Consider the following 27,625-nt stretch of genomic DNA (forward strand, 5'->3'; position numbering starts at 1 on the left):
AAGGTATGGCTATTTCCTCATTCATGGAACTTGGAACAAAAGAGGACTATGTTTGTTCACTACTCTGGACTGAAGATATGCATCTTCCTTGTTTTTATATTAACCGTAGTGTTGTTTGGGGCAAAAATGTTTCTCTCTAAAATCTCTAAAAAATAATTAATATGGCAGTGCCATATTGGCACTTTTTTCCATAACTTAAGTTGAAGTTCTCTTATTTTGCACTAACAGTGTGTACATTTGGAAAGCCATGTTGCCTTTATGTATGCATCCAGTTGGGCATAACAATGCAATTAGGCGTAATGTGTTAGTTCCACAAAAGGAGATATGTTATGTCGTTACAGAACAGTTTTGGTGTAAAAAGCCTGAATATTTTGGTATCGGGTGATATCGGTATCAGAAATTAAGAGTTGGACAATATTGGATATCGGCAGAAAAGCCAATATCAAGCATCCCTAGTTAAAACCAAATCTTTCAATAACATTTTTACAGTTTAGACCTTTAGAGTCATATGTAAGAGCCTACAACTCAAATTCACACACCATCTAACGTAGTTGTTGTTCATGTATAAGATTTGCTGCTTGACCACATTCCTGTTACAGAGGAGATGCAGTGCAAAGATTCGGGTTTAAGTGTTGGTACAGTATGTTCACCTCCCACCTGCTGCGTGTGATCGCCCTGCATGTGGGCGATCATGGCTCACTATAGAGACAATTATCTCGGCTATAACTCATCCTATTACAGTCAAAGCCTACATACCTAAATGCATGAACATCACGGAAAAAAATAGTCTGTTGCTCATCTCCATTCAACATCAGGCTGTTTGGAAAGAGCATCATTACATGATAAATAAGGAAACAATGTGCTCATGGTTTTTCATGCGGTTATTTGTTTTCTAAGGCTTCACTCTTTCATAGTTGAGTTCACATATTCACTCACAGCAAGTCTTTCACAGTTTTAATCAGCCAACTGCTTTTTAACGCAGATTATTTAAAGAAGCCAGGCTTTAAATAGTTTGAAACATGAAAAGAAAGTAGTGGGTGGTGAGCTGTAAGAATGCAGTGTTGTGTGGTTACAGTTAAAATCAGCTTTGTTTTTTTTAAGTTCACCAGAGGTAGTGTGTTGCTTTTCTTAGTAAAGACTGTACATTTAAACAACTTCAAAAACGAACACAGATAGGTTTGCTTTCTTGTGGTTGCATACTTCTCAAACTAGATTGACAGCTGATAATGACTGATTGGGTCGAGTTGAAATAGCTGTTAAATATGCAGAGATACATTTGAAATGTCACTGCATGAAAAAGCTTGCCCATTGGTCCTTAAATTATAAAAAGCTGAAAACTGCTTTCAATTAAAAAATAATTTCAGTTTCTTGGATTTCATGCCGTATAGCTGCAGTGCTTGTGATTGTGTAATGACACTAGATAAGAATTCATCAGACCATCCTCCATCGTTTGTGCAGGCAGACGATTAAAAACACTGTTTTTTACGCTCTACAAACGGACCCTTGTAAATATGGGAGGACTGCAGCAGGCAGAACGCTCACGGGTCAGTGGACCAGAGGAGGTAAACAAATGCAGTGTGTGAGAGACTGAATGCTGAAAGGAGAAAACATAAACCCAACTCTGCGTTGTTACAAATATATCTGAAAACATCTGAGCAAGAATGAAGCAGACGCAAGCAACAGGCCATAAGTTTCCCCTCTGAGCTGTGAATTCAGCTGTTTGTATTGAAGCCACAAGATCAAATGCAGGTAGTGGTGAATGTTGTTCATGTGAGATAAATATACGAACACACACACACACACACACACACACACACACACACACACACACACACACACACACACACACACACACACACACACACACACACACACACACACACACACGCACCTTGACTTGACATCAGGTGTGGAAACAGTGTGTACTCTCAGTATTGTGACTGGGTTGCATTTTCAAGTGCCTTTTTTCTACTCTAACATCTGCTGTTGTGCTTTCTTTCATTGTGCATTTTTAAGGACAATCAAAAGGTTATAAGAAGATCATCATATCTGGTACTGGTCATGTCCTGCATTCATGATGACTGTTACCAAGACAAGCATTCTGCATGATAACCGTCTTGGCCAGCTCTAAGCCAATGACAATAACAGGAGGAGACATGGAGTTAATGTGAAAAAACACTTAACTTATTTACAAGTAATAAGAATTATCGATTAATAAAAAGCAAAAAGCAAGTTAGTGAATCAACAATGTAAGCATGTGTGCATGAGCAAATGAATGGAAAGTTGGGTGTTGTATGTAATAAAGAAAGTTACAAGAATGAGGAGCTTGGTGAAGAGCAGCCCATCTGTCTAACTCTTAACGGGTGAATACTCATGGATTGCTTCTGGAGGTGCATTTCGACCAAGAGTTCCGGGGTCTTTTAGCCCCCAGAACTGCTTTCCCCGGGACTAAAAGTTTCCTGTGCCCCCATTGTTGTCTGCGTTTCGACCGCTGGCTGAAGTTCAGGCCAGTGACGTATGGAGAAAAAACAATTAGATTAAATAATATTTTGAAATCTTAATAAAAAACTAAACTAGTCCGCATTCCCAGGAACTCCCTCTTTGTTTCAACAACTGTGTAAACTCCACAAACACTGTTATGTACACCCGAAAGTCCCAGGACCTTTGAAAAGTACTACCCCCCAAGCAGGGGCTTTTCAGGGGGAAGATTATCTACCCCTGAACTAAATTTAGACCCTGGTTCCTGTGGTCAAAACGCACGTAGTTCAGGTTTAAAGTCCCTAGTTCTGGGGTAAAGTTCCTGCGGTGGAAAAAGCCTTATGGATAGAGAACACCAGGCCCAGGTGCTCTCAATCCCTGATGGCCTAGCCTGGCCTGGCCACACCCACTCGCACCTGGAACACAAAAGAATACACTGTAGAGGCTGGGTCATCATATAACAAATTTTCCAACATAAGATATATTGTTACAGATTCATAGCTTTTTAGGTTTAAAACGCTACATATATTTACTTGAGGAAAATATGACACATCTTGGGATTGAGTGAAATATTCATGTAGATTTTTCAACCCTGGATGTGAGAATTGGCTCTGAAATATTTTTACACCCATCATAACACTAATAAAAGGTTAAAGTTATGATGGTTGAAACACAGATGTTTGAACAAATAACATCCATTAATTTTTGCTCAAACTAAAAAGTGAACACTCCTTGATTTCAAATGTGAATCGAGCATGTATGATAAGATTTGTTTGGACAAGGGGAAAAATGTAGCCATTATGGCCAAATTCAAAGTGAATTTTTGAGCCTGAAATGTATCCTTTCAGTGTGGAATGTTCTCAGAACAATAGAAATAAAATGAAAGGTTAAAAAGGTACATAGAAGGCTGCTCTCCTGTACGGTGACCCTTTATTAAGCTTCCCAAGTTTAGGTTGTACCACCATCTGCCTAGATTGAGAGTATTATACTTGATGATACTAGTTTTGTATTGTTTTTTGTCTTTTATAACCATAAAAAAATCTATTTTAGAGGATTTCTGAAACATTTCTTCTAGCTTTTATCATACACTCATATAATCCAACAGATACATTGGAGAAGCTCTAGTTTACAACATAATATCACCATAGACTATATAAATAATGGACGTAGTATCCATGACGTCACCCATCTGTTCCTGAGCACTGCCTTGAAGCCAATCGGCGGCGGCAGCCATATTGGAAGTGCGGAACTCAACCAGGCAGAGTGTGACGTAAAGGGGCGGAGTTTGAGCCTCCTAGCCAACAGCTACGTGTTCCCGACCGGGAGTCAAGTCAGTCATGTCCTTATTTGGGCAAAAACTTGTAATCTTAATATCTTCTGAACCTTCGCGTTACAAAAAAAATTCCCCCCCTTACAGTGTGTGCCGATACAGAAATTAGCTACGTAGAGCCAATCTGTTTTTTTAACCAGGCTGTAAACATGTTTATTAATGCTGTAAAGATCGTCTTTTTTGAATTGGTGTCTATATGGTTTCTGGTGTTTCTGCAGCCAGCCTCAAGGGGATTCTCGATGAATTGCAGTTTACATGGGCTTCGTAGTCTGAGACCGGAGGTTGCCGCTTGGGTATCACTGACAGCACTCAGAATGTGTTTAACTTTGATATGAGTAAGTAAACAGAGAACACGTATTAAACATATACAATATGTGAGCCTTTACTCTTGGTGTGAATTATGCATGCCTAAGTGATATTTCAGTCACACTTAGGAGGGCGTTGATGCTAACTCGTCATGCAGAGGCTGAGGCAGAGCAGCTCTGCAAGAAGGATGGGAAGGGATGGACTGGTGTGATCCAACAGGGGCAAATTCAGAAATCCTTTAAGTTTCTGCTGTCGCTCTTATATCTTTGCAGTCTTACACTCTTCTTTTGCTGTTTTCATTTGTTCCCATGTGCTGTATAATCACACTTCTGTCTGCTGTGTCATGCAGGGACACAACAGTGACCTTCTGTAGCCTTTACCGGCATCAGCATGTTTGCGTTTTCTTACGTAGAAAGCAGAGATCATGAGGCTAGCACTGCACTTTCTTTGCAATGTTGGTGTTGTTGGTGTCACAAACACACCTGCATCTGAGTGTGAGAACCTGGGAATGTGATGACTTCAAAGTAACCTGAAAAGGTGTGGTCGCAGGAAAAATGTGCTGATGGCCTAAAGCTGGCTTGTATTAAAATGTTCTGGGAAGAGATTAAAAAGACGATGGAAAACATTTTTTAAAAGATATTCCGATGGATCCCAGGGTTTTTATTTTAGGACTTTATCCAAATTATCATAAGTTTACTAAAAATGACCAGATAATGATAGATATGTGTCTTTTGCACGCCAAAAAATCCATCCCAATATTTTCGAAAAATATAAACAGACCAAGTAGGGGAGAACAGGGTTGGTTGTCACACTTTTTACCATTTTGATGATTGCTTATCATCAAAACATCTTTCAATTGTCATTTCTACATTAAATTGAAGCTTAAGGTGTTGGCTTGACATGTGTATCCCTCTCATTACAACTCATTGTAACAAAGAGGCAATTAACTATCAAAGACACTGACACATTGTGTCCCCCCCCATCGCGGGGATGGTTGTCACACACTATGGGGTTGGTTGTCACGCACTATGGGGTTGGTTGTCACAATGGTATATCAATGGGAAAAATAATTTAAAAAAGGCAAGAAGGCAGAACTAAATTTGAAAATTGAATTGCACTGACAAGTGATAGGCCTACATAACTTAATGCATTTTAACATAAAATGAGCAAGGAACATGAACAGGAAACACATCTTTAGGCCAGCCTATATAACAACATAAAGAACAAAACAAATAGGCCTAACAATAATGGCCTACTCAACTAGAATACATGCAGTCACTGTCTGAGTTACAGTGATGGCAAATGTAGGGTCTGCGCACTCCAACTCATTTCACCATGCATGATTTTGCCAACATAGGGGTTGGTTGTTACATGTGACAACCAGCCCCAAAAAGAATATGACGACCAACCCCAACTGGAATTTTTTGCTAGAATCAAGGCTAACAACCATCTAACAACTACTTAACTAGCTAATAAAAATCTGAACTATAGCTTTCCCCTCACACTTTGTAAGGGTAACACTTGTTTTGTTATAAACCCATCGTTTAAAAGCCTAGAAGAAAAATACTGAGGAGCTGAATATTTACAATTTGACATGAAAAACACAAAAAAGTCCTCTCACCTCAAGTTTGGCTGTCTTCCTTCAGAGAAGACTATGTAGGTGAGCTCTGATCCTAATTCTGGAAATGTCCATACCCCAATTTGAGAGACAGTGCCTTCTGGAGGCAAGATATAACGAGTGTGCCAACCAACCCGTGTGACAACCAACCCTGTTCTCCCCTATATCACACTGGGTTAGATAAAAATGTATGACACTTCCTTTGGAAAAAGTGACGTGTTTGAAAATATATATCTATATTTGCATAAAAGATGGCCTCATTTTCATTTAATGTTTAATGTTAGTGGATGCTTTGGTTGTGAGGCACACATCAATTTGTTGTTTTGTCACTAAACTGTGTATAAAACTCAATAGATATATTGATTGAAAAAAAAAGCTGACTTGTAGGCTTCTCATAACAGCTTACAGGCAAAGCTACACTCATCACAGGCAGATAAAAACATCTGAAAACAAATCTGTAAAACTGTTTCTTGTCAACGTTATTGGAATTTAGGACATAGGATATTAATTCTAAATCAATAATTGCATTCAGAGCTATTTTCTCAACTTATTGAACAATTAGTACATCAGGTAGCTCTAAATGACACATAATGAGAGTAATGGCTCAAGGGGTAATTTGGGATTTGCATATTAACACTAATGAAGCCACAGGTGTGTGTAGGCTGAGTGTTTTACAGATGCTTCAAATTTAACTCAGTGAATCAGAACCAGAGACATTCACCTTCTGCTTCTTGTTTATTCACTGTGTATATTTATGTTGTGTGTGTGTTTCAGGGCTCTCTGCATCCCCAGTGTCTTCCTCTCCTCCGCTGCCTCTGAAGCCATGGACTAGAGCTGCGTCTGGTCCTGACAGTCCCGTGGTCATCAGATGGCTTCTCAACAACCATCAGCAAAAATACAGAAAGTATGTGAGAAGACTTTAAGATGAATTTGGTCATCTACTTTTTTTTTGTGACAGCTTCTAAAAAACATAAGGATCACAGCTGTGTGGGGACTCTTTAATTCCCTTCAAACAATGAATCGATCATAACGAGCACTTAATGCCTCAGATCCTTTGACAGATGTTCTAAGAATACACTAAAGTAATGCTAAAACACTTCATTACTGTCTTACTATCACATTATGAGTATTATCAGCAAAATTCAAAGTACTAACTAAGCTGCAAAACATCCTCTATATGTTCTGTTGTGGTATTGTACCGTTACATGCAGCATATTCAATGCAGTGTGTTATATTTCTTAAACTTTTAAAATATTTCTCATGATAAATCATAGTTTAGTTTAGCTAGTTTAGTTTATTTATTATTCATCGTGTCATGCACAGAAAAGGTGCCCAGCCCATATGGACTTACTAGACACTACAAAAACAACAAAAAATAGGAGCAACAACATAAGAAGAAAAATAAAAAAGAAGAGAGCAGTTACAATACTGCACATGTCCAGCAATGACCTAAAGTAAAAAAGCACAGTGGTACACTTCAGACCTTTACAGTGTCACCAACTAAATCAGACAGGGTATGCTCCTACGCTGCTGAGCAGCATTTAACACAAACTGAGCAAACGGGACGACTTTGTGTGTATACAGGAACTGAAGTCTATCATCATCAGACATGGAAAACAAATCAGGACAGTTTTCAGATATTTTGTTGAAAATGAGGCACCTGAGATCATGATATGATGGACAGTAGAATAAAAAGTGCATTTCATTTTCAACTTCCTCCAGATCACACAAGGAACACTTTCTCTCCTCCTCTGGAACAGCGTGTAAGCGACATGTTTCTAATGCCAGAGGAAGGATACCACATCTCAGCTGAGCACATACAGACCTCTGAGCTCTGGTTAAGTTAAGAGTGACATAAAGCTCTGGCTGATACATTTTTTTGAACAGACAATATGTTCTTAGTTTGGGCTTACACAGGATGTCTTCTAACCATTTGTGTTTGTAAATGTCAAATAGTTTTGTTTTAATCTGACTCACACTACAAGTTAACTTGTTTCTATAAATATATTGGAGACCTAACTTATCAAATATTTTCGCAAGCTCTGAGGTCCAGGTGTAGCTGTTAGAATAATCCCAGTAGAAGGGATAACCAGAAGAGTATCTTTGACATTAATAGCTTTAAAAAGATTAATGGATAAAAAGTTGTCCCGCTAATATTGAAGTAAAGTTTAATGTAGCAAAATACAGAAATAGTCAGACCTAGTAGAAGGATTTCAAACCTTTTGTTAACTACCACGCGTGAGTACATTTATGACTATTGTTCTAAATATTCACAACACAAAGGGATGTTCCAAAGCGACTAATGTCCTCATAGTTAAAACTGCAATTGATTTCCAACTAACTGACTATGGAAGCATATATGTACCAAAATTAAAATGAAAAGGCAAATTTAAAAATTAAATTGCATTAACAGAAATGCTTTTGAATTTTTCTAAATATGTGCGCATTATTTGACTCAAATAAAATGAATATTCAATAATCCTATTTGAATATTAATTTACATCTTCAACAATGCTAATTATGTTACACAATTAAAATGAAAAAGAAAATGGCATTTGCATTTGCATTCAATTCTCAAAAAAATGCCCCTCCTAAATTTGAATCATAATTCAAACCAAAAAGAAAACTCGAAAATTAAAATGCATTCAAAGAAATGCTTTTTAGTTTAATATTTAATATAAAATGTATTGAATATTAATTGCTTTTAGCTGGGGTTGGTAGTCAGATTTAGCTACACTTCTGTTATAATGGTTAAAATGATCCTTATGTCCTGGTGGTAATCAATACATAATGTGTTCCTAAAAAAGAGTGAAAAAAAGCTGCTATCTACAGCCGGAGTAAACCTGAGAAAATACCAACCAATCACCGTTTTTTGGGTCCCCAAATTTTTAACCAATCAAATCCCGTCCAACCGTTCTGCCCGCCTCCTGCGCGTACATTTCCCCGACGTACACTCCCCCGTCCCCTGCCTCTGCCTCCCCTGACTCTATTTACTGCCCCTCTCGCTCGACCTCGGGCCTGTCCCCTCTGACCCGATGAGGTGCTTTGCTCAGGACTGTAGTCCGGATCAGAGTCTAAAAAGCCACCTCACCACGGGGGCTCTGACAAGCAAAATAATTAATGACTTTTAGTAAGTCCTACAGAAAATGTATATGTATTGTAGTGGCCGTCCGGACGCTGTAGTGATGACGAGCCGATTCGTGAACACGTTGATCTTTACTAACCGGTCACTGTCGGCCGTGATCACGCCAACCAACAAAGCAACAATCAATGTTTGAATGAATGAAAAACTCCTCTCGTCTCTCCTTACTCCAGCTCACACACTCTACACCTCTCCTGATGCCTTCACTGACTGTCAACACTGTAGGAATTAAGAGCATCTACACTGAACACGTTTAACAAACAGTAGAGCTGTTACAGTATTATATGTATTATAACTTTTCTCCTGATATCGTGTCACCAGTACAACTGAATAATGCCAGCATGACAGTTGTGAGCACTAACAATAGCCATGTTTGTTTGTGTTTTTAACTTTCACTATGATAATGTTTTGGTGAGGACCGGTTTTGATTCAGCCACCATCATATGGTCGCAAGTCAGCGGTGCTCATGCATGTGAGCGGGGGGGTGTCATTTTGGAGGAGCTCCGAGGGGAAGGGGTTAGACGGAGTCATGAGGAAATGCTACATTCAAATTAATGCTAGTTTTCCGAGTCTACCAACCCCAGCTTTAATGCAATTTAATTTTCAAATTTCTTTTTTATTTTAATTTTGGTACATATATGCTTCCATAACTGACAAGTGTAACTAGTGTAACACAGTTTATTTAACATGACTAAATGAGAGACTGAAGGTAAACAGTGTCAGATTGGTTTCCTGAGTATAGCTATCAGCAGAGCTAGCACCACCAGCCTTTGGTCCCCCTTGCAGGTTAACATATCCATGCCTGTGCTGGATATGCATTGCTCCGGTAAAATATATGCTCGTTCAAACCAGACACAGCCTACCTACAGCTTTAACGGCATCAAAATACTGCTTAAGTGTGCCACAGTACGAGGCGGCATCTGTCATGTGTACTTGTTTACATCTGAGTAGTCATCACAGCATTATTGTAGAAGCCTTTACCGTGTTCCAGCTAGTGGCAGTGCTATAGCTTAGACACAACATATGACCAGCATTTTGGGCATACCATGATAAAAATATTAATAATTTGTTTAACTGACCAGTATGTCTGGTGCCGAGCAGCAAGTAGAGGTGGGAATTGATAAGATTTTATCAATGTCAATGCCATTGTCGATTCTGCTTATCAATCCAATTCCTTACCAATTGTCCTAATGATTCCTCAGTATTTTTTTTGAGTGGAAAAAAAGTAGTTCTACAGTCTTCTGCACCAAAAAGAACCATTTTATTTTTTTCAAAATGATGTCTGCACAAGACTGAACATGAACATATTCAACTTGAACATATCGAACAACAGGTTGACCTTATTCTCGGCCGCGTGAGTCCGGACGTGGAGCCTTGAGCCTGAATGAAAAGACTTTGAATTTGGAGAGGAAAAAGCTTTTCCTCCGGGGGTCATCGCGGAGGTATTTTGCCTGCTCCTGGTGCCTCATTTTCGTCTGCGTGTGACACATGTGACGTGACGTGATGTGACGTCGTGCTGGGAAATGAATCGTTAAGAAGAATCGATAACATTTGAGATGTACAATTCCGATGGAATTGGTCAATTGGAACTGGTTCTAAGTTGGATCCGGTTTTCGATTCCCACCCCTACTAGCGAGGGTGACAACTTTAAATCCTTTAGTCACCAAGCACGCACATCCCATACCAAATATGTGTTAATCCAGGACTGATAATAGTCCCTTACAATTTTAACTCAGTTGGAGTAACATTCACAAACAGGAAATTGATTATATCTTTTAAAGAAATGAAACTGTTGAGAAGTTTCTGCTTTATTTTTGTTGGGGGTTTTTTCAGGCTTGAATCTGAAAGCAGCTGGCATTGTGAGGGCACTGTTTACAAAAAAGACTCACAAGTTGTTTTCCGGCTCTCTTTCCATTGTATTTATGGAAATCAAGAAAAATAAGATCAACGTCAGCTTCATGCATAAAAAAAGGAAGATTTTCCATTTCATTTTGCTCTTATGTTAATGTCTTCACAATCTGTAGAAGCCTACACGATGTGACAAATATGCTAAATGTCATGATTAACAGGAAGCCGGACAGAACTTGGCTCCTCTGGCCCACATGGTTTTACATCAGATAGAAAAGCACACTTTAAGGTGTTTCTGAGTCATAATTACCTCCCACAGGGAAAGAGATGTGAAGAGGGCGGTTCTTAAGGGAGAAGATGAGGTCATGACTTATAAGATTCAGCTATTTCTGTCTCTCACTCCATACCACCAGACTCAAGGCTTTTTGCCCTGTAAAGCAATATTGTGATTTTCACTCAATGGGAGGCCTATTATTCAGTACTGAGTTAAGTATCCACCCCTAGAGAGAGTAATTAGTCGCACATATGTTGTCTCTTTGGTCCTCAGAGAAGGGAAATACATCATCATTTGAATTTCCTGTAAGATGTTTCTTACAATTTCAATGGAGGAAGTCTGACAAACATTTGTTTCATGTCTGCAATAGAAGTACAAAAACAACGTCTTCAGAGATCTGACAACATGTCTGACATGATCTCTGAGTGTACCTGCTCCATCCGGCCACCCACCCGGTGTTTCCTGTACAGTACTTCATGTGCTAAGACTCTGTCAGTACAACAATGCACATGCAACACAATGCAAATGGCTGACAGTAACTAGGTCAGCTAAACTACAGCTTAAGTGCAGCTTTGACTAATTAATAATGCATATGATAAAGTTGCTTGGTCTTGAGCAAAGATATTTTTTTCTGAAGAAGCAGTTCAGCGCATTTTTGTCTTGTTTCATCATGAGCCTTTAATTTGCATTTGATGATAATACTAACAAAGAGAACATTTGTGAAATTGTTCTATCACATTCACACAAAGAAATGAAATGATCTGTTCATCCTGCTTTCAGAATATCACTTTAATATTCCTCATCCTCAGGAGCAGGAAACAACAGTGTTTGTTTTGTGTAGCCAGAACCTGCTGGTCAGTCATGTCGTGTGGCAAACTGTGGAGCCTCAGAGTCTCCAGCATGTTCTCCATCCTCTCTAGGGTCAAAGCCACAGACCTGAGCAGCCGTCCACACGCACACAGAAGGGCCTGGTGTCAGAGCTGTAATCTGCGTGGGTGTGTTTCTTCACTGACAATGCTCTGAGCTCTGTTCCTCCTTCACCCACACAGCCTGAAGTGGAACGAAAACTATGCACGGACTCATTCATTCCACGGGCTGAGGGAGTGACTGCCACGCATCCTTGAGTTGTTTAAGACCTAACAAGGCAGAGCTTGTTGATCATTAGAGCCCGAGTGCTACAAAGTCATGTCAACATTTTCTCCATCTCGGATCATACTAAATAACATCCCATTGAGTCGCCCAGCTCTCTCTCTCTTGCTGTCCAGCTCGGAGTAAGATGTTGGATCTAACCCAGAAACCCCTGGTTGACACTCTGTGGTAGGAAGTGTTGTTATGATCACGGGCGATGGGCCAAAAGCTTTGGTGATAGGCAGGTGTGTCCTGGATACGACCTCTGGCTTTGTTGTTGATATTACATCTGTGCTGCTGGACATTATGTTATGACTGTTAGCAAAAGCTGGGAGGAGCACAGGGAGTGTGGAGCTATTCACATTAATACAGGCAGGCTGAGACTACTTACTGGGGTTATGTTTGGAGTTTTTAAACGTGTGTTTGAATTTAAGTTAAACAGCATGCTAAAGAACCTTCTCTGTTCCCTTTTTCTCCTTAGATGAGAACGTGAAGGCTGGCGTCCACCAAGGCCTCCGCTGCACCTTGGGCAGCGCACACACATGATCACATGACTCTGGACATGGACGCGGTCCTGTCAGACTTTGTTCGGTCCACAGGGGCAGAACCGGGTCTGGCAAGAGACCTGCTGGAAGGTAAGAGATTAAAAGTAGCCCACAACACCAACACAGACTGTTAAAATCATTACTTTCGGTCTTTTAGCCTTTATTATGTAAGCCTTCTGTTGCCACAAGCCACCATATTTGGACCATGGGATGGTTCAAGAGAGGAGTGAGAAGCTCGCAAACTGCAAGCTAATATATTAGCTGACTAACAAGGTAGCTAACCATAGTGTTTTAGAGGGGGTTAAATCTGTGGTGGTAGCTGAATGGATAGAAGTTAGAGCATGTGAAACATGGTGCACTCATTTGCGAATGACCTCAACTAGGTACCTTAAAAAAACATCTCCTCATCACTTTGTGCAGAAAAAAGGCAGCAATAATCCTATTAACAAGTATTTTTACACAAAAAAATCATTGTAGGGTAAACTCTGAACAAGTTCACAAGAGCAGAATTCTGAGGCCACTTGAGGAAATGTAGTTTTTTTTTTACTTTAACATTGGCTTCATTTATAAAAGCCCTGCATGGTGTTGACCTCAACAGTTAGAGGCTATTACATAGAATACTCAATAATTTTGGAATTTCTCTTTGGCTCAACTTCTGATCTCTCTCTCTATTGTGCCCCTGTTTCTGTTAAGACCTCAGGAAGGGAAGGGAAAACAAGAGGAGAGGAAAGATAGAGGAAAAGGAAAGAGGGCAAACAAAGGAAGGGAGGAGAGGAGATATGTGGGGTTTGCAACAGAGAGCCAGCCTGCTGATTTAGAGGCCAGTGTGGCAGTTTTACGAGTGCACTCTCCAGGGAGAGCTTTGTGCCCATTCATTGGAACTCATTGAGGAGCAGAGTGCTACTGGCACTTGTATAGCTTACATACAGCGCTGTTCTGACAAAAACACGGGAGAGCAAAAGTGCACACTGCAACAAAAAGCTTGTTGATGGTCAGTTGAATTGGCTTTGATATGTGGGAACAGTAAAAGTGATGTTTGTGTTTATGTTGCCATTTCGGTCTTGGCCCGTTTCTCAATGCTTTCAAGCGTCTGGTCAAACTGCAGTGAAGTAATGCTGAAGCGGTGGATGCATTTTGTGTACCTTACAAGAATAAAAGCATGTTCCACATTAATCAGACTTCCATTAGGGGATGAAATCCTTGCAGAGTTTGTGCTGTGCCTGTGTGTGTCAGGGGAAAGATTTTGATGTTTCTTTGTGTATGTTATGCAGCCGATACCTCGTCTGATGGAGAATTAAAGTGTTTGGTGTCTGTCTCTTCCACCCCCTCAGTCTTTTTTTTTTTTTTCTGATTATGCTCCAGCACAAAGCCACCAGGGGCATACATGTGACACCAAACAAGACACTGCACTCAGACGAGACAGACGTGGGCCTGGATGTCCTATTTCTGCCTCTTTCTGGTGTTAGCTTCACTTTCAAGCCCTGCATCAGTCGGCCGCTCTGTGACCCTCTCTGATCTGAGTCAGGATGGTGTGAGTAGGAGGCAGGGAGGCAGACAGAAGGACATGACAGCACTGCATGTGGTGCTACCCCCTAGAGGCTTGTTTGTGTACTGAGGAATGTGTGTAGACATTTGTGGTCAAAATATTGAGAGGCAGGATTTTTTTTGAGATCCTGAATGAGGGTTTTTAATCCTCAGAGACAACTTTATTAAATTATTTCAGTGTCTTAATCATTAAGTTTGAAATAAATCACATCAGCTAGATGAGCCTATTTAATAAAGCTTGCAAATAAAGATGTACGCCCCCTATCCATGTATGAAATATCTTCCTGTGCACCCAGGAAGTGTTGAATTCCATGTTCATTCTGCAGCTGTTTTTTTTTGCTGGTGACAGCAAATATAAATGTACAGCAGCAGCTGGAACAACGCCTTCATATGCTTGACTTCAAGTTGTATTCCTGGATGTGTGCAGATCCATAAAGCACAATCAGTTTAGCATTGATTGGCATGAGAGAGAGTGGTAAGTGGTGCCAGGTTTCATGTTCCGACAGCTGAGAAGCATCTTGTCTGGAAGTCAGGATGGAGGGGTTAGTAAAGAGGACAACTTCCTGCAGGTCTCTTTTACAGGGAGTCCATTAATGCACACTGCCTCATAAACATGCTCAGATTACACTCAGGCATTTTCTGAATGTTCAGAGCACTTTTGCAAAGACATTCTGCAGATAGTTCCTGTGGCACAGTGAGGTGTAATAAGACTGAGGCTTTACTTGTGTTAGTGAGACAGCACCCACAGGAGACAACTGTGTTTGTGTGTGTGTGTGTGTGTGTGTGTGCGTGTGCGTGTGCGTGTGTGTGTGTGTGTATGCCACTCATGTGTTCCCAGTGTGTGGGTACTTCCTCTGGCATATCAGGACATTGCTTTCACTCTGTTAAAGGATCCGTCTCCAATCACTACCTTCATTGTTACTTCACCAACCAACCTAAACCTCAAGTTATTATCCTTATGATGCAGCATGCTGTACTCGTCACTGTATGGGATTATTCTATATAAACTATAGATACAGATATAGTTGAGACTTCTTATTTGAATTCTTAAAGCTAGGGTTGGTAGTCCGTCTAACCCCTCCCTCTCCCCCACGAGCGCCACTGATTTGCGACCATATGATTGGGACTGATTGACACCGGTCCTCACCAAACATTATCAAAGTGAAAGTTAAAAACACAAACAAACATGGCTATTGTTTGTACTCACAACTGTTATGCTAGCATTATCCAGTGGTACTGGTGACACGATATCAGGAGAAAAATTATAACACATAATACTGTAACAGCTCTATTGTTTATTAAACGTGTTCAGTGTAGATGTTCCTAATTCCTACAGTGTTGACAGTTAGTGAAGGCATCAGGACACTTAGGTGTAGAGTGTGCGAGCGGGAGAGAGGAGAGACAAGAGGAGAAGTTCTTCATTCATTCAAACCAGGGGTTCATCTCGCTCGGCTGGTGGTGAAGCTTTCAGCAGAGTGTCTGCCCCCTGGTGGCTGGCTGCAGTATAGGTCAAAAAATCCGTCTTCCCCCATTCATTTGAATGGGGGAGCAGTCAAACTTTAAAAAATAAGTACACGTCGTACAAATGTTTCTCACATCTGTATGCTGTAGTGATATGTAGTTATTATTTGACTGTTTTGTGTTCAAGGACTCTTTTTTCTGAAAAGTTTCTTTTTCGTTAGTTATTAGAGTTTAAAAAAAACTTGGTTTTACTTCCGGGTTTGCTTTGTTTTACAGCCGCCGTAGAGGGAAACTTCAAAGGACACACAGCGTCTTGTGATGCTATGCTGTAGGGCTGAGCTCGTTACAGTGGCTTCACAGGCTCTGGCTGCACAATGGCTGCTCCCAGGAGCGGGATTTTTTGGCTTCAGAACCGTACAACGGGAAGAGGCGGAGCAACGCTGTCCATTTTTATTTACAGTCTATGATTCAAACATTGATTGTTGCTTTGTAGGTTGGCGTGATCACAGCCAACAGTGACCAGTTATTAAAGCTTAACTTGTTCCTGAATCGACTTGTCATCACCACAGCATATGGACGGACGCTACAGTACATATTTCTGTAGGACTTACTAGATATCATTAATTCTTTTGCTTGTCAGAGCCCCTGTGCTTTTAGACTCTGATCCGGACTACAATCCTGAGCAAAGCACCTCATCGGGTCAGAGGGGACAGGCCCGAGGTGCAGCGAGAGGGGCAGTAAATAGAGGCAGGGGAAGCAAAGGCAGGAGACGGGGACTTGGAGTGCACACCAGGGAAATGTACGGGCAGGAGGCGGGCAGAACAGCAGCACAGGATTTGATTGGTTTAAAATTTTGGACCCCAAAAACGGTGATTGGTTGGTGTTTTCCCAGGTTTACTCAAGCTGTAGATAGCCGCTTTTTTTCACTCTTTTTTTAAGAACACATCACGTATTGGTTACCATCAGGACATAAAGATCATTTTAACCAGTATAACAAAAGTGTAGCTAAATCTGACTACCAACCCCAGCTTTAAAGGTGCAGGAATTTAACTCAATTTATTGAATTATCAAAATAAGCATTGATTGTTTTTATCAATCAGCTGAAGGGAATCTGGTTTAAACTGCAGTGACCAGTATCTTGTTGCATCAGAGCAACAATAGCTTTTTAATCTGTGCAGATATGAGGCATACTAAACTCAGTAATAATCAGTGTTGATGTAAAATCCAATCCACCTTTGTTTGTGTTGTGCAGGTAAAAACTGGGACCTCAGTGCTGCTCTAAATGATTACGAGGAGCTCAGGCAGGTCCACACTGCCAACCTGCCGCAGGTCTTCAACGAGGGCCGCTACTATAAGCCGCCAGAGACACGTGACACACCCACCCATGTCAGCAAGATCGACAGGCCATGTGCACAGAAGCAGGAGGACAATGCACAAGGTACAAAGACCACCTTAATGCTTTTGTCATCCGCCCAGTGACCTATACAGTTTTCCCTTCAGTCACTCTTTCCTCTATTCCTCCTCTGTCCAGAGAAGCGTCTGTCCCGCGGGATCTCCCACGCCAGCTCTGCTATCGTCTCCCTGGCGCGGCTGCAGGTGGCCAACGAGTGTACCAGCGAGCAGTTCCCTCTTGAGATGCCCATCTACACATTCCAGCTACCAGACCTCAGCGTGTACAGCGAGGACTTCAGGAGCTTCATCGAGAGAGACCTGATAGAGCAGTCCACCATGATGGCTCTGGAGCAGGCTGGTGAGTAGTGTACTATGATACCATATAATATGATATTAGAGACAGGACAGAATCTTTATTTGGATAACACAGAAATGCACAATGCCCACAAAGCAGCCGCAATGAGAGATGTAAGAGGAACGAGAAAGAGTAAGATTAATGTAGACTGAGGCACAGAGGGTGAGGCTGAGAGTAAGATCAGAGGAGCAGCATCATCTGAAAGCAGGATGACAACAACCTAATTCAAAGCATCCTGGATCCCAAAGGATTCATCTCCCAGCTGAAGCTTTGAACTAACAGGGAAAAACTAGGAAGTGAAGTTTGAAATCTTCCCACAGATTTCTTCCACACAGACGGCAGAGATAGAAAACATCCCCTTACCTACTTCTGTTCAAAAGCAGCAAAAACACACTATTTGGACACTTTTTACACACTACCATATTTACTCACATTATCTGTATTACATTAATAATAAACAATCTGTTTTATATTCCAATAAATCTGAAAAAAGGGGGGACTTAAAAGCATTGATTTCAGTCCGTTTTAACTTTTAAAGACACAGAGATGATTTTACATACTTTTATCTCCTCACGCCTGGACTTTTGTAACAGTCTTTTTAGCAGCCTGCACAACAAATCCCTTGGTCGTCTCCAAACTATACAGAATTCAGCTGCCTGGGTTTTAACCAGAACCATAGAATTCGACCACATCTCTCCGGTTTTAGCTTCCTGGCACTGGCTCCCTGTATGTTTTAGAATTGATTTTAAGATTTTACTGATTACTTTTAAAGCTCTACATGGTCTTGCTCTGAGCTGTTTAGCAGACCTTTTAATAACCTATGAGCCGACGTGTGTATTGAGATCCTCTGGCAGAGGTTTACTGTGCATTCCAAATACTAAAATGAAGACTAAAGGGGACAGGGCGTTCACAGTGAGGGCTCCAACACTCTGGAACCATCTGCCTGAGGAGATCAGGTCTGCTGAGTCAGTGAGCTCTTTGAAATCCCTTCTTAAAACATACTTTTATCGCAGAGCCTTCCTGGATTTTATCTGAATTTTATTTGACTTTACTTTATTTGAACCGTCTTAAGAAACATATTTTAGAAGAATTGTATTCCTTTTAAGTTCTTTTGGGGGAATTTTATGTTTTTAAAGATATGTTTTATTTCTTTATCTTGTGTGTTTTTATGATCTGCCTGTTTTATTTTGCTGCCCATGTAAAGCACTTTGTAACATGGTTTTAAAGTGCTCTCCAAATAAAATTATTATTATTATTATTATTATTATTATTATTATTATTTGACAATACGTGATGTAAACATTTCAGCAATTTAATACATCTGATTAAAACAATATTCATGAAAAACTGAAGAAAAAAAGCTGTGACACTCCTCTCAACTGAGAATCATATAGAATTAAAGAAGAGACATAAAATACATGCAAAAAGTAGTCAGTTTTTCCAGATAAACATGAATATGTATTGTTAAAAGGAAAAGAACATCTGCATTTTGACCCCATATACACTGAGGGGTAAATCATTGAGAGCCTCTTCTGTGTTTACTGTTGTTAAATAAATGATGCAGCCAGATAACCCTGGGCTCAGAGCAGCGAGCCTGCCTGCAGTAAGGCAGCCTGTCGTGCCCAAAGTTGTGAAGCTGTTGTCTTCCCCTCAGGGACACGCGCAGGGCGGTGATGGAGCACAAACCGGAGATACTGTAGGAGTCAGGCTGACGAGGAAGATAGTCAGAGTGGGAGAGTGCTAGGTGTTTGAGGGTGTGTGTGGAGGCATATGGCCTGTGCTAATGATTGCCTTCAAAGTTCAGTTACTGGGGCTAATTAAGCTTGTTGGCTAATTGCCTTCAATCGACAAACACTGGTAACTGCTGCAGTACTTTGTGACTGGTAGACTTTAAGTTACATTTTAATGTTTAAGGTCCCTTTCATTAACTGTCTGTTATTTCTCGAGATCAATCCATAATGAGTTATTTTGTTGCATAAATATGTATATTAATACTGCTTTGAACCTGCTTTCATGTTTCTATCATTTATAAATGTTAACTTTACTAGTCTACCTGTTGTTCATGCTTTTTACTTTCTTCAGTACCAAGCCTAGTAGATTATTTTCTTTACTTTATTGAGATGAAAGGCTGGGTTATGAGTTAAGGGCTGTGTCTACTAATGCAGTTTTTTTCTCTATATTCTATTCAAACCAAATGCAGTTCAATGTTTTTAGTGCTTAGCATCCTCAGCCCAAAAACACCCAGTGTACTGAGATTAGTTGGAATGCCACCGCGCTCGTCAGTCCCCCCCCTTCTTGATTACCGACCAACCAGAAACAAGAAGGGGTGGGACGTCCGATTGATTGATATTCAATCAATCAATCAATCAAGCTTTATTTATGTAGCATCTTTCATACAAATCAAATGCAAACCAAAAAGGCTTTGCAGCGAATGAAAAAAAAGAAAGACGCAGAAGTAAAACAATGGCAAGACATATAAGGGGAAATAATAATAATAATGATAATAATAAAATAAGTACTAAAAAAAAAAAAAAAAATAGAGACTAAAATAGAGACTAATGCACACCATTAATAAATACAATTTGTGTAATTAAAAAAAGTTCAAGCATCAAATTAAAAATAAAAATATAATAAAATAAAATAGAGACTAATGCACACCAACAATAAAATATGTGTCATTAAAAAAGTTTAAAGCATCAAAATTAAGAACACAAATCGTTAAAATAGATTTTAAAAGGGTAAGGATAAGAGTTGAAAATAAAACTAAGGCTAAAAATATCAATACAAACTGAGTAGATAAATAGAATAAATAAATGTATGAATAGATAAATAAAAATATTATAAGATAACAGTTAAAATTACTAAAATAATAAAGCAGTATTTAAATCAATATTATAGTAAAAGGTAAGTAATAAAAAGAAAAAACATTTTTTGTTAAACCCTATATAAAAGCCAGACTGAATAAATAAGTTTTTAGTTTATGTTTAAAAGTCTCAATATCTCCTAGCTGTTGATAAGAGTACCTGCTATGGAGGACAAACTAACCAGTCACGTGTTCCATGGTATAAGTTCCACGTCTAGAGCTGCTTCTAAGTCTACGGCACAATTTCTATCAGTTGTCTTTACATTTTGTTTTTAAAATGCTGTTGAATGAAGGCAAATGTGAAGCATACAGAGTATTTTATAACACACTTCAAGAGAAGCAGAAGTGTCGTTGGACAACTTTTATTAGTTAGCAACAGTGAGTGCCAGTGACAAGTGCTCTGAAATTGAGGTTGTGGGCGCTTTCAGCACAAAAAACAGTCGGACACAGATGTTGTTGTTGGAGTCATAAAGCGCGGCCATCAACAGCACTTACTGTTGCTAGGTTATAAAAGTTGTCCTGGGCACTTCCCTTTGAAGTGAGTGTAAAGTCTTTTAAATTGCTCTGTATGCTTCATGTTCACTTTTATTTTGTGAAACTTTAAAAGGAGAATTGATAAGAGTTGTGCTGTAGCATTAGCAGCAGTTCTAGACTAGGAATGGTATCTTGAAAAAAAGAGTGACATAAGGTATCCTTCGTATGGACCACTGCCACTGGGGTTAAAAAATGTGCTATCAGAAGATCTGCTTTCTTTAATGTAGGAGAAGTGACATTGTTGTGCGCAGGATTGTTCCAAAAGGGGAATAATATTCAAATGTGAATGCTTTGAGGGCATCAACAAAAACAGCTTGCATAATAATAATAATAATAATAATGATAATAATGATAATAATGATAATAATAATGCATTTTATTTAAAAGGCGCCTTTCTCAGCACCAAAGGTCGCCGTACAGGGAAGAGTCCAAAAAACAATATCAAAATTAAGCTGATAAAATCAACAAGGCATGGTACAGTGTAATTAATAAATACAAATAAAAGTAACAGGATACAATGAAGTGCAGTGAAGAGGTGTAATCTGAATATGACAGTTTAAAAAGATGTGTTTTGAGATGTGATTTAAAAATGGAAAGAGAGTCAATGTTACGGATGTTTGGTGGGAGGGAGTCCCAGAGGCGGGGGGCAGACTGGCTGAAGGCTCTAGACCCCATAGTGGTTAAGCGGACGGATGGTGTAGTGAGGTGAATGGTGGACGAAGACCTGAGAGTGCGGCTGGGTGTGTGTTAATGTGGAGAAGTTCAGAGAGGTATGATGGAGTGAGGTTATGGAGGGCCTTAAAGAAGAAGCATGAAGAATGTTTAGTGCTCCAGCTGAGTGCTTAAAACACTGAACTGCTTTGGTTCTGTATTGAAAATAAATACTGCTGGGGCAAAAAAATCCATTATAAACAAAGGCTTGTAGAGAACAAAAAACAGACTTCTAGAATCTCGTCAGTCATTTTTGCTGTGTTTTGATTTCAATAAATTAAGATCTATCTCTTCAGTTTCTCAGGTTTGTACAGAATTCGTGTCTTATTATTTTGACCATGTGTGCAGGTCGTCTGAACTGGTGGTCCACCATGTGCACCAGTTGTAAGAAGCTGCTTCCTCTAGCCACCACAGGGGACGGGAACTGCCTCCTCCATGCTGCCTCTTTAGGTGAGCCACTCGTGTGCACTGCACTACAGAACAGTATGAGCATTACTTCCATCAGATGTTTTTAAAGTCAGCTTTTTATAAGCTAAACTTCAGGACAGCTGACACTGTCACTGATGTCTAATAACACTGTCAGTGCTGCATCACAGCAGCTGAATTCAGAGGAGTGAGGGAGATAAGGGGGGGGGTGACCTATAGATTGCAGCGAACTGTCAGCTGCAGGTTTCCGGGAGATAACAGTTCAACAGGTCTGTGCTAAGGGAGACTGTCGACTCAGAAAGAGAGGACTACTGGAGCACACAGTGAATGCCTTAGGTTTAAAGGAAACAGAGCTAATGTGATCTACATTGACAGTCTAGCAACTGAAAGCCCCTTTGATGGGTGATAAAAGGCATTTTAGGACAGACAGTTAGAGAGCATCTCAGTGTGGTTTTAAAGTTTGGTGCAGTTAATAAACTCAACACCTTCAATGACTCATAAATATGCAATACCTGTGTTGTTATGGCCTCATTATTAGCATGCAGTAACACTGTTTTGCGTGCGTGCGCGCGCGCGTGTGTGTGTGTGTGTGTGTGTGTGTGTGTGTGTGTGTGTGCATGCGTGCGTGCGTTCAGGGATGTGGGGCTTTCATGACAGAGACCTGATGCTGAGGAAATCCCTGTACACCATGATGAAAAGCGGAGCCGAGAGAGATGCTCTCAAGAGGAGATGGAGGTGGCAGCAAACCCAACAAAACAAAGAGGTTGGGAAAGTGTCCATCTTCACACACTGAACCTAAATGCATCACATCTTCTTCAAGACATTAAAAAACCCATGGGACGAGTTGCGAAAGTCTCTCTTAATAAGAGCTTATTTTAGCTTCCTTTACTGGATTTTTAGTCTTAATTGTGCTTTACTGTGCTTTACTGTCCATCCTGCTAATGCTGTTAAATCCTTTGCATTTCCTCTCCCTTCTTTTGATGGTTTCAAGTATTTGCGCATCTATTAGCAAAATGGTGTCACCAAAGATAGCTCAGGCAAAGAAGTAGTCCAGATGCTCATGTTTTAAAAATGCCGGAGGCCTCCTGGTGGCCCAGTGAACTAAGACAAATCTGATGCAACAATTAAGTTAAATGCAAAAACATGTCAAACTTTTCCTTAGCTGCAAACTTATGTTGGAAAATAACCATGCGTCTCTAATGCATAAAGCCTCAGAAGATAACCTTCTACATGCAGATGGAAATAGAAAGAATGAATAATTATAGGGATTGTGTGGGCGAGCATCAGCACGTGCTTAATAGAGTTTCCATTTGTGTGTGTGTGTGTGTGTGTGTTTGTGCAGTCAGGGCTGGTGTACACCGAGGAGGAGTGGGAGAGAGAGTGGAACGAGCTGCTGAAGTTGGCCTCCAGTGAGCCACGCACTCACCTCAGCAAGAACGGCAACACCAGCGGAGGGTAAGCTGCTGCACTCACATTTATCCCCACAAAAAGCCTGCAAGCAAACACGCTGAACCCTGAACTCTCTCAGACACAACACAACCGTCTGTCTGCAGGGGGGGGGGGTACAATTAAAACAAAAGTGACCTTTACACCATGATGGATTTTTTTTACGCTTTTTGTTCTTTTCTATTTTGCAGTCTTGATTGGATAACACTGTGAAAGCTCTCATGTGAGACTGTGCCATCTACTGGTTGATGTCAGTATTAATCATTTCTGCTATAACAGCCTCCCTGAGCTGTGGATTGCATTAAGCTGCAGCAGGTGATGTGATTTGCGCAGCACCCCTGTTGCATAAACAAGCGTAAGAGTGGGTTTATCTCAGGCTACAGAGGCAGATTGGAAACTGACTCTGGGTTCCACCTACGCGCTGAAACCTTGTGGTTATTTTCTGTTTCCATTTTCACTAAAATAGACATAGGTACTTTCTCACATGTGTGGTGTTGCAACTGATCTGATGCAGGGGAAATTGCCTATGTTGAACAGAACGACTAATTCAGAAGCCTCATGAAAATGTCACTTGATTAGATAAAATGTAATTTAGCATTAACTTAATTTGTTTCTCCAGCTTCTACTGTCCGAGCACTGAGCTCTGTATCACTAAATTAGCCCATTAAAGGGCATCATTTGCTCATTTATTCAGTGGTTTTAACCTCTCATTGAGTTTGACTGTAACACAGTAATCAGGTTAGGGATGTTTGATGGCCCTAGTGTGAGATGAGCCCCCTAAATAGGATGAGTGGGATTCACATATTAAGAGGCTCTTTATTAGAGTGAATTTGGCAGCGTGGCTGTTTGTGTGGCTGACAACTTAATTGTTGCACTTCCTCTGGTTCCCTGGTGGTTGCATGCCTGAGAGCTCTGCCTCTGTTTTCTCTCCCTCCCTCCTTTTCTCCTTTCTTCTCTCTCCTGCTCTCTTTCTTTCCAACACGTGTATGAACAGATGGACCTTACACACTGTTATCCCGTCTGTTAATGTTAGCCAGCGGGCAAAATGGATCCAACTAAATCAGAATAGGTTATGATTAGCACATCGTCTATTATTTTGGCTTCAGATGTTTCCTTTCAGTCAGTACTATAAGCAGGAAATTGTCATAGTATCCCATCATCCCTCTGTATTGTGTGTTTGTTTTTGTTTTTGCAGTGTGGATAACTCTGAAGATCCGGTGTATGAGAGTCTGGAGGAGTTCCATGTGTTTGTGCTGGCTCACGTGTTACGCAGGCCGATTGTTGTGGTGGCTGACACCATGCTCAGAGACTCAGGAGGAGAAGGTAACCACATCTTGGCTCCATTTTCTACCTAAATGGGACAGATAATAGACTCTGAATAAGTAGCCATAAAACAATATATCACAATGTAAGAACAAAACACTGAGACAAATGGAAAAAGAGGAATAGAAGAAGAGACGACAAATAAATTAAACACCTTGGATAAAGCATATAAATTAAAGGAAAGCCTTTCAATGGAAAAAAATGTTCAAAAGTTATTGAAAAGAAAAGACTGAGGGACACCAGTTTGGCTGAGTGGTTAAAGCGAGAGACCCTTTGTCATTGACTCAGCAGCTGCTGGTAAGACTTCGGGCCTCTGCCTTTTCGCTGTGTGTCATCTACTGCTCTCTCCCCCCTACACTTTCTGGTTCTCTTAGATGTCATATGACATACACTACCGGTCAAAAGTTTGGACACACCTTCTCATTCAAGGGTTTTTATTTATTCTAATTATTTTCGATATTGTAGATTAATACTGAAGACATCAAAACTATGAAATAATCTGGTTTTGCCATGATATGGACTACAACAGTAGTCAAATAGGGCTATCCATTGTGTACTAACCCTACCTCTGAACAACACAACTGATGCTCTCAAACACATTAAGAAGGCAAGTCATTCTACAAATGAACTCTTGACAAGGCTCATGTTAATTAGAAACCATTCCAGGAGACCACTTCATGAAGCAGACTAAGAGAATACCAAGAGTGTGCAAAGCTGTCATGAAGGAAAAAGGGGGCTACTTTACAGAATCTAAAATATAAAACATATTGTGGTTTGTTTAACACTTTTTTGTTAATTAATTAATTCCATATATGTTCTTTCATAGTTCTTATGTCTTTGGTATTAATCTACAGTGTTTCAAATAATTAAAATAAATACAAACCCTTGAATGAGACGGTGTTTCCAAACTTTTGACTGGTAGTGTAGATGCAAGAAAAAAAGCAGAACAGAATACTTGTGCAGCCTTAACAAGCAAGTGCTTGGTCACCTTTAGATTTTAAATGAGAGGTGGAGGGACTACCTTGGGGAACTTAGGCTGCTGGCTGGTTTGTTAGAGGGCAGAGATATATCTTGGGCCAGGCCATAAAGCGCTTTAAGAAGTATTACCTGAAAATCAATAGTAACAGAAATGGGCAGCCACTGTATGTGTTTGAAAACAGGTGCTGTGTGTTCTCTCTTCTTGGTTTATGTTTAAAAGTCTTGCTGCAGGATTGTGCACAACTTTCTGTTTCTGATTTCTACCGTTTTTTTTTAAATGACAGTGTCACAATCATAAGAAGATAAAAAGGTGATTAATAGTTTGTGTGTCATTAAAAATCAGTTTCAATGTAGTCTTGGCAATATTTCTTAAGTGGTTGTAGCAGTAAAAGAGACAAGGTGTCTTGGTTGGTACAGTTCTTTAAAGTGAGCTGATTTGAAGTTCTCTCTCTGAATTCCAGCATTCGCTCCAATCCCGTTCGGAGGACTCTACCTTCCTCTGGAGGTGCCTCCAAGCCGCTGTCACTGCTCCCCTCTGGTCCTGGCCTACGATCAGGCTCACTTCTCAGCACTGGTGTCCATGGAGCAGAGAGACCAGCAGCGAGAGCAAGGTGAGGAGCATCTGTGCATCATCATCATCATACTCCACCTACCCTAAAAAACTGGGGGCATCCTCAGGTTCAGTTGTAGGATTTTGGCCTCTTCTTGACCCCCTGTTCTTATAAAAAAGAAAACAACCTGCTGTAATGCGCAGCAGTTAAGTTAGGTAATAGTTAAGCTGGCTTGGCTCTTACCATGGAGTGGGCAGATTGCAAGAGTGAGGGTGAGTGGTCTGCCTGTCCTGTTGGAGGTGAATAATGCATGAGACAGCACTCTAATTACCTGGGATCCATTATTAAAACAGGCCAGTTGGCAGGAGGAGCTGGGGAGTGGCTGACATGGAGGAAAGTGGACAGCATGAACTTTGACAGGATCATCATAACCATATTTATTTTAGATCTTTAATTTTCTCCCTGTAGTGGAGCACATTGATTCTGTTGTGTTGATTTATTTGTTGAGTAACTTGTGTTTTCGTCTTGACGCCACACACTGGATATTTAATTTATTCCAGGTCGAGGTCGGACTCATGCTCACACGGATTTCCTTTAATTGACAAACAGAGTGGATCTCCCTGACAACCAGTCTTGGTAGTCACAGCAGTCCTCTGTATCTGACTCAGTGGGTGGAATTCGCCTGTCATTTGCGTGGGCAGGCAGCCAACACAGCCTCTTACACTTACACTTACACAAACTGCTTCTTTCTTCCCCCTTCTTCTTCTTCTTCTTCTTTTTCTTCTTCTTCTTATGGTGCTATTCTGAGAATATCAAGTCCTATTCTCAGCCTGGGAACACCAACCTGGTTATTAAATCTGGTTACGACCACTGCAGACTAGCAGACAGACATTATTATACTCTAACCTGCAATCTCTGCAGTCGTTCTGTTTTAATGCCAGCAGCACATCAAAGACAAATCCACAGCCCAGAACCACTCCGCACTCCTACTTAAGTTTGTAACGGGGAAGAGGAGTTGCTCTTTTTGTCCACCAGGTGGAGCATATGTCCAGAGAATGTGCTGCAGCTCCAGCACAACAGCCCTGCATGACTGTACTTTTTCACTCTGGTACACTGTGTCCTGTGATAGGATCAGAGTTCGTTTCGTCTGTAGTCTCCCTCCCCAGGATGTTATGAAAACACTTGTGCACTAAGCTCCGTGCACTTGAGTGTCATGTGATGTATCATGTTACACATGAATGGTGCAAATCTGTGCTACTGTATTCAGGACTTTTTTTCTCTGTTATGCACGAAGGCTTAAGAGTTGATGATGGCTTTGGTTATGCTAACACGCATTGTCTTATCATCTCTGAATTTTACAAATCAGCACAA

General features: G+C 40.5%; 1 protein-coding gene across 3 annotated transcripts in view; it reads left to right on the forward strand.

The window, feature by feature from the left end:
* The window catches only part of otud7a (OTU deubiquitinase 7A), a 58,087-nt gene that overhangs the window by 19,990 nt on the left and 10,472 nt on the right, over window positions 1–27,625 (forward strand). For 2 of the 3 annotated variants that reach the window (XM_034685644.1, XM_034685645.1), the window contains 9 exons: window positions 6,507–6,636; window positions 12,606–12,759; window positions 16,928–17,113; window positions 17,207–17,425; window positions 21,879–21,980; window positions 22,592–22,719; window positions 23,299–23,411; window positions 24,598–24,725; window positions 26,165–26,314. In XM_034685644.1, the coding sequence (XP_034541535.1) occupies window positions 12,675–12,759; window positions 16,928–17,113; window positions 17,207–17,425; window positions 21,879–21,980; window positions 22,592–22,719; window positions 23,299–23,411; window positions 24,598–24,725; window positions 26,165–26,314 (1,111 nt within the window). In that variant the 5' untranslated portion in view covers window positions 6,507–6,636; window positions 12,606–12,674. Of the gene's footprint in view, window positions 1–4,074; window positions 4,144–6,506; window positions 6,637–12,605; window positions 12,760–16,927; window positions 17,114–17,206; window positions 17,426–21,878; window positions 21,981–22,591; window positions 22,720–23,298; window positions 23,412–24,597; window positions 24,726–26,164; window positions 26,315–27,625 lie in introns of those variants that run through there. The other variant, XM_034685646.1, reaches the window with a different exon arrangement.

The sequence above is a fragment of the Notolabrus celidotus genome, chromosome 6 (genome assembly GCF_009762535.1).
Source record: "Notolabrus celidotus isolate fNotCel1 chromosome 6, fNotCel1.pri, whole genome shotgun sequence".
NCBI classification, from domain to species: Eukaryota; Metazoa; Chordata; class Actinopteri; order Labriformes; family Labridae; genus Notolabrus; species Notolabrus celidotus.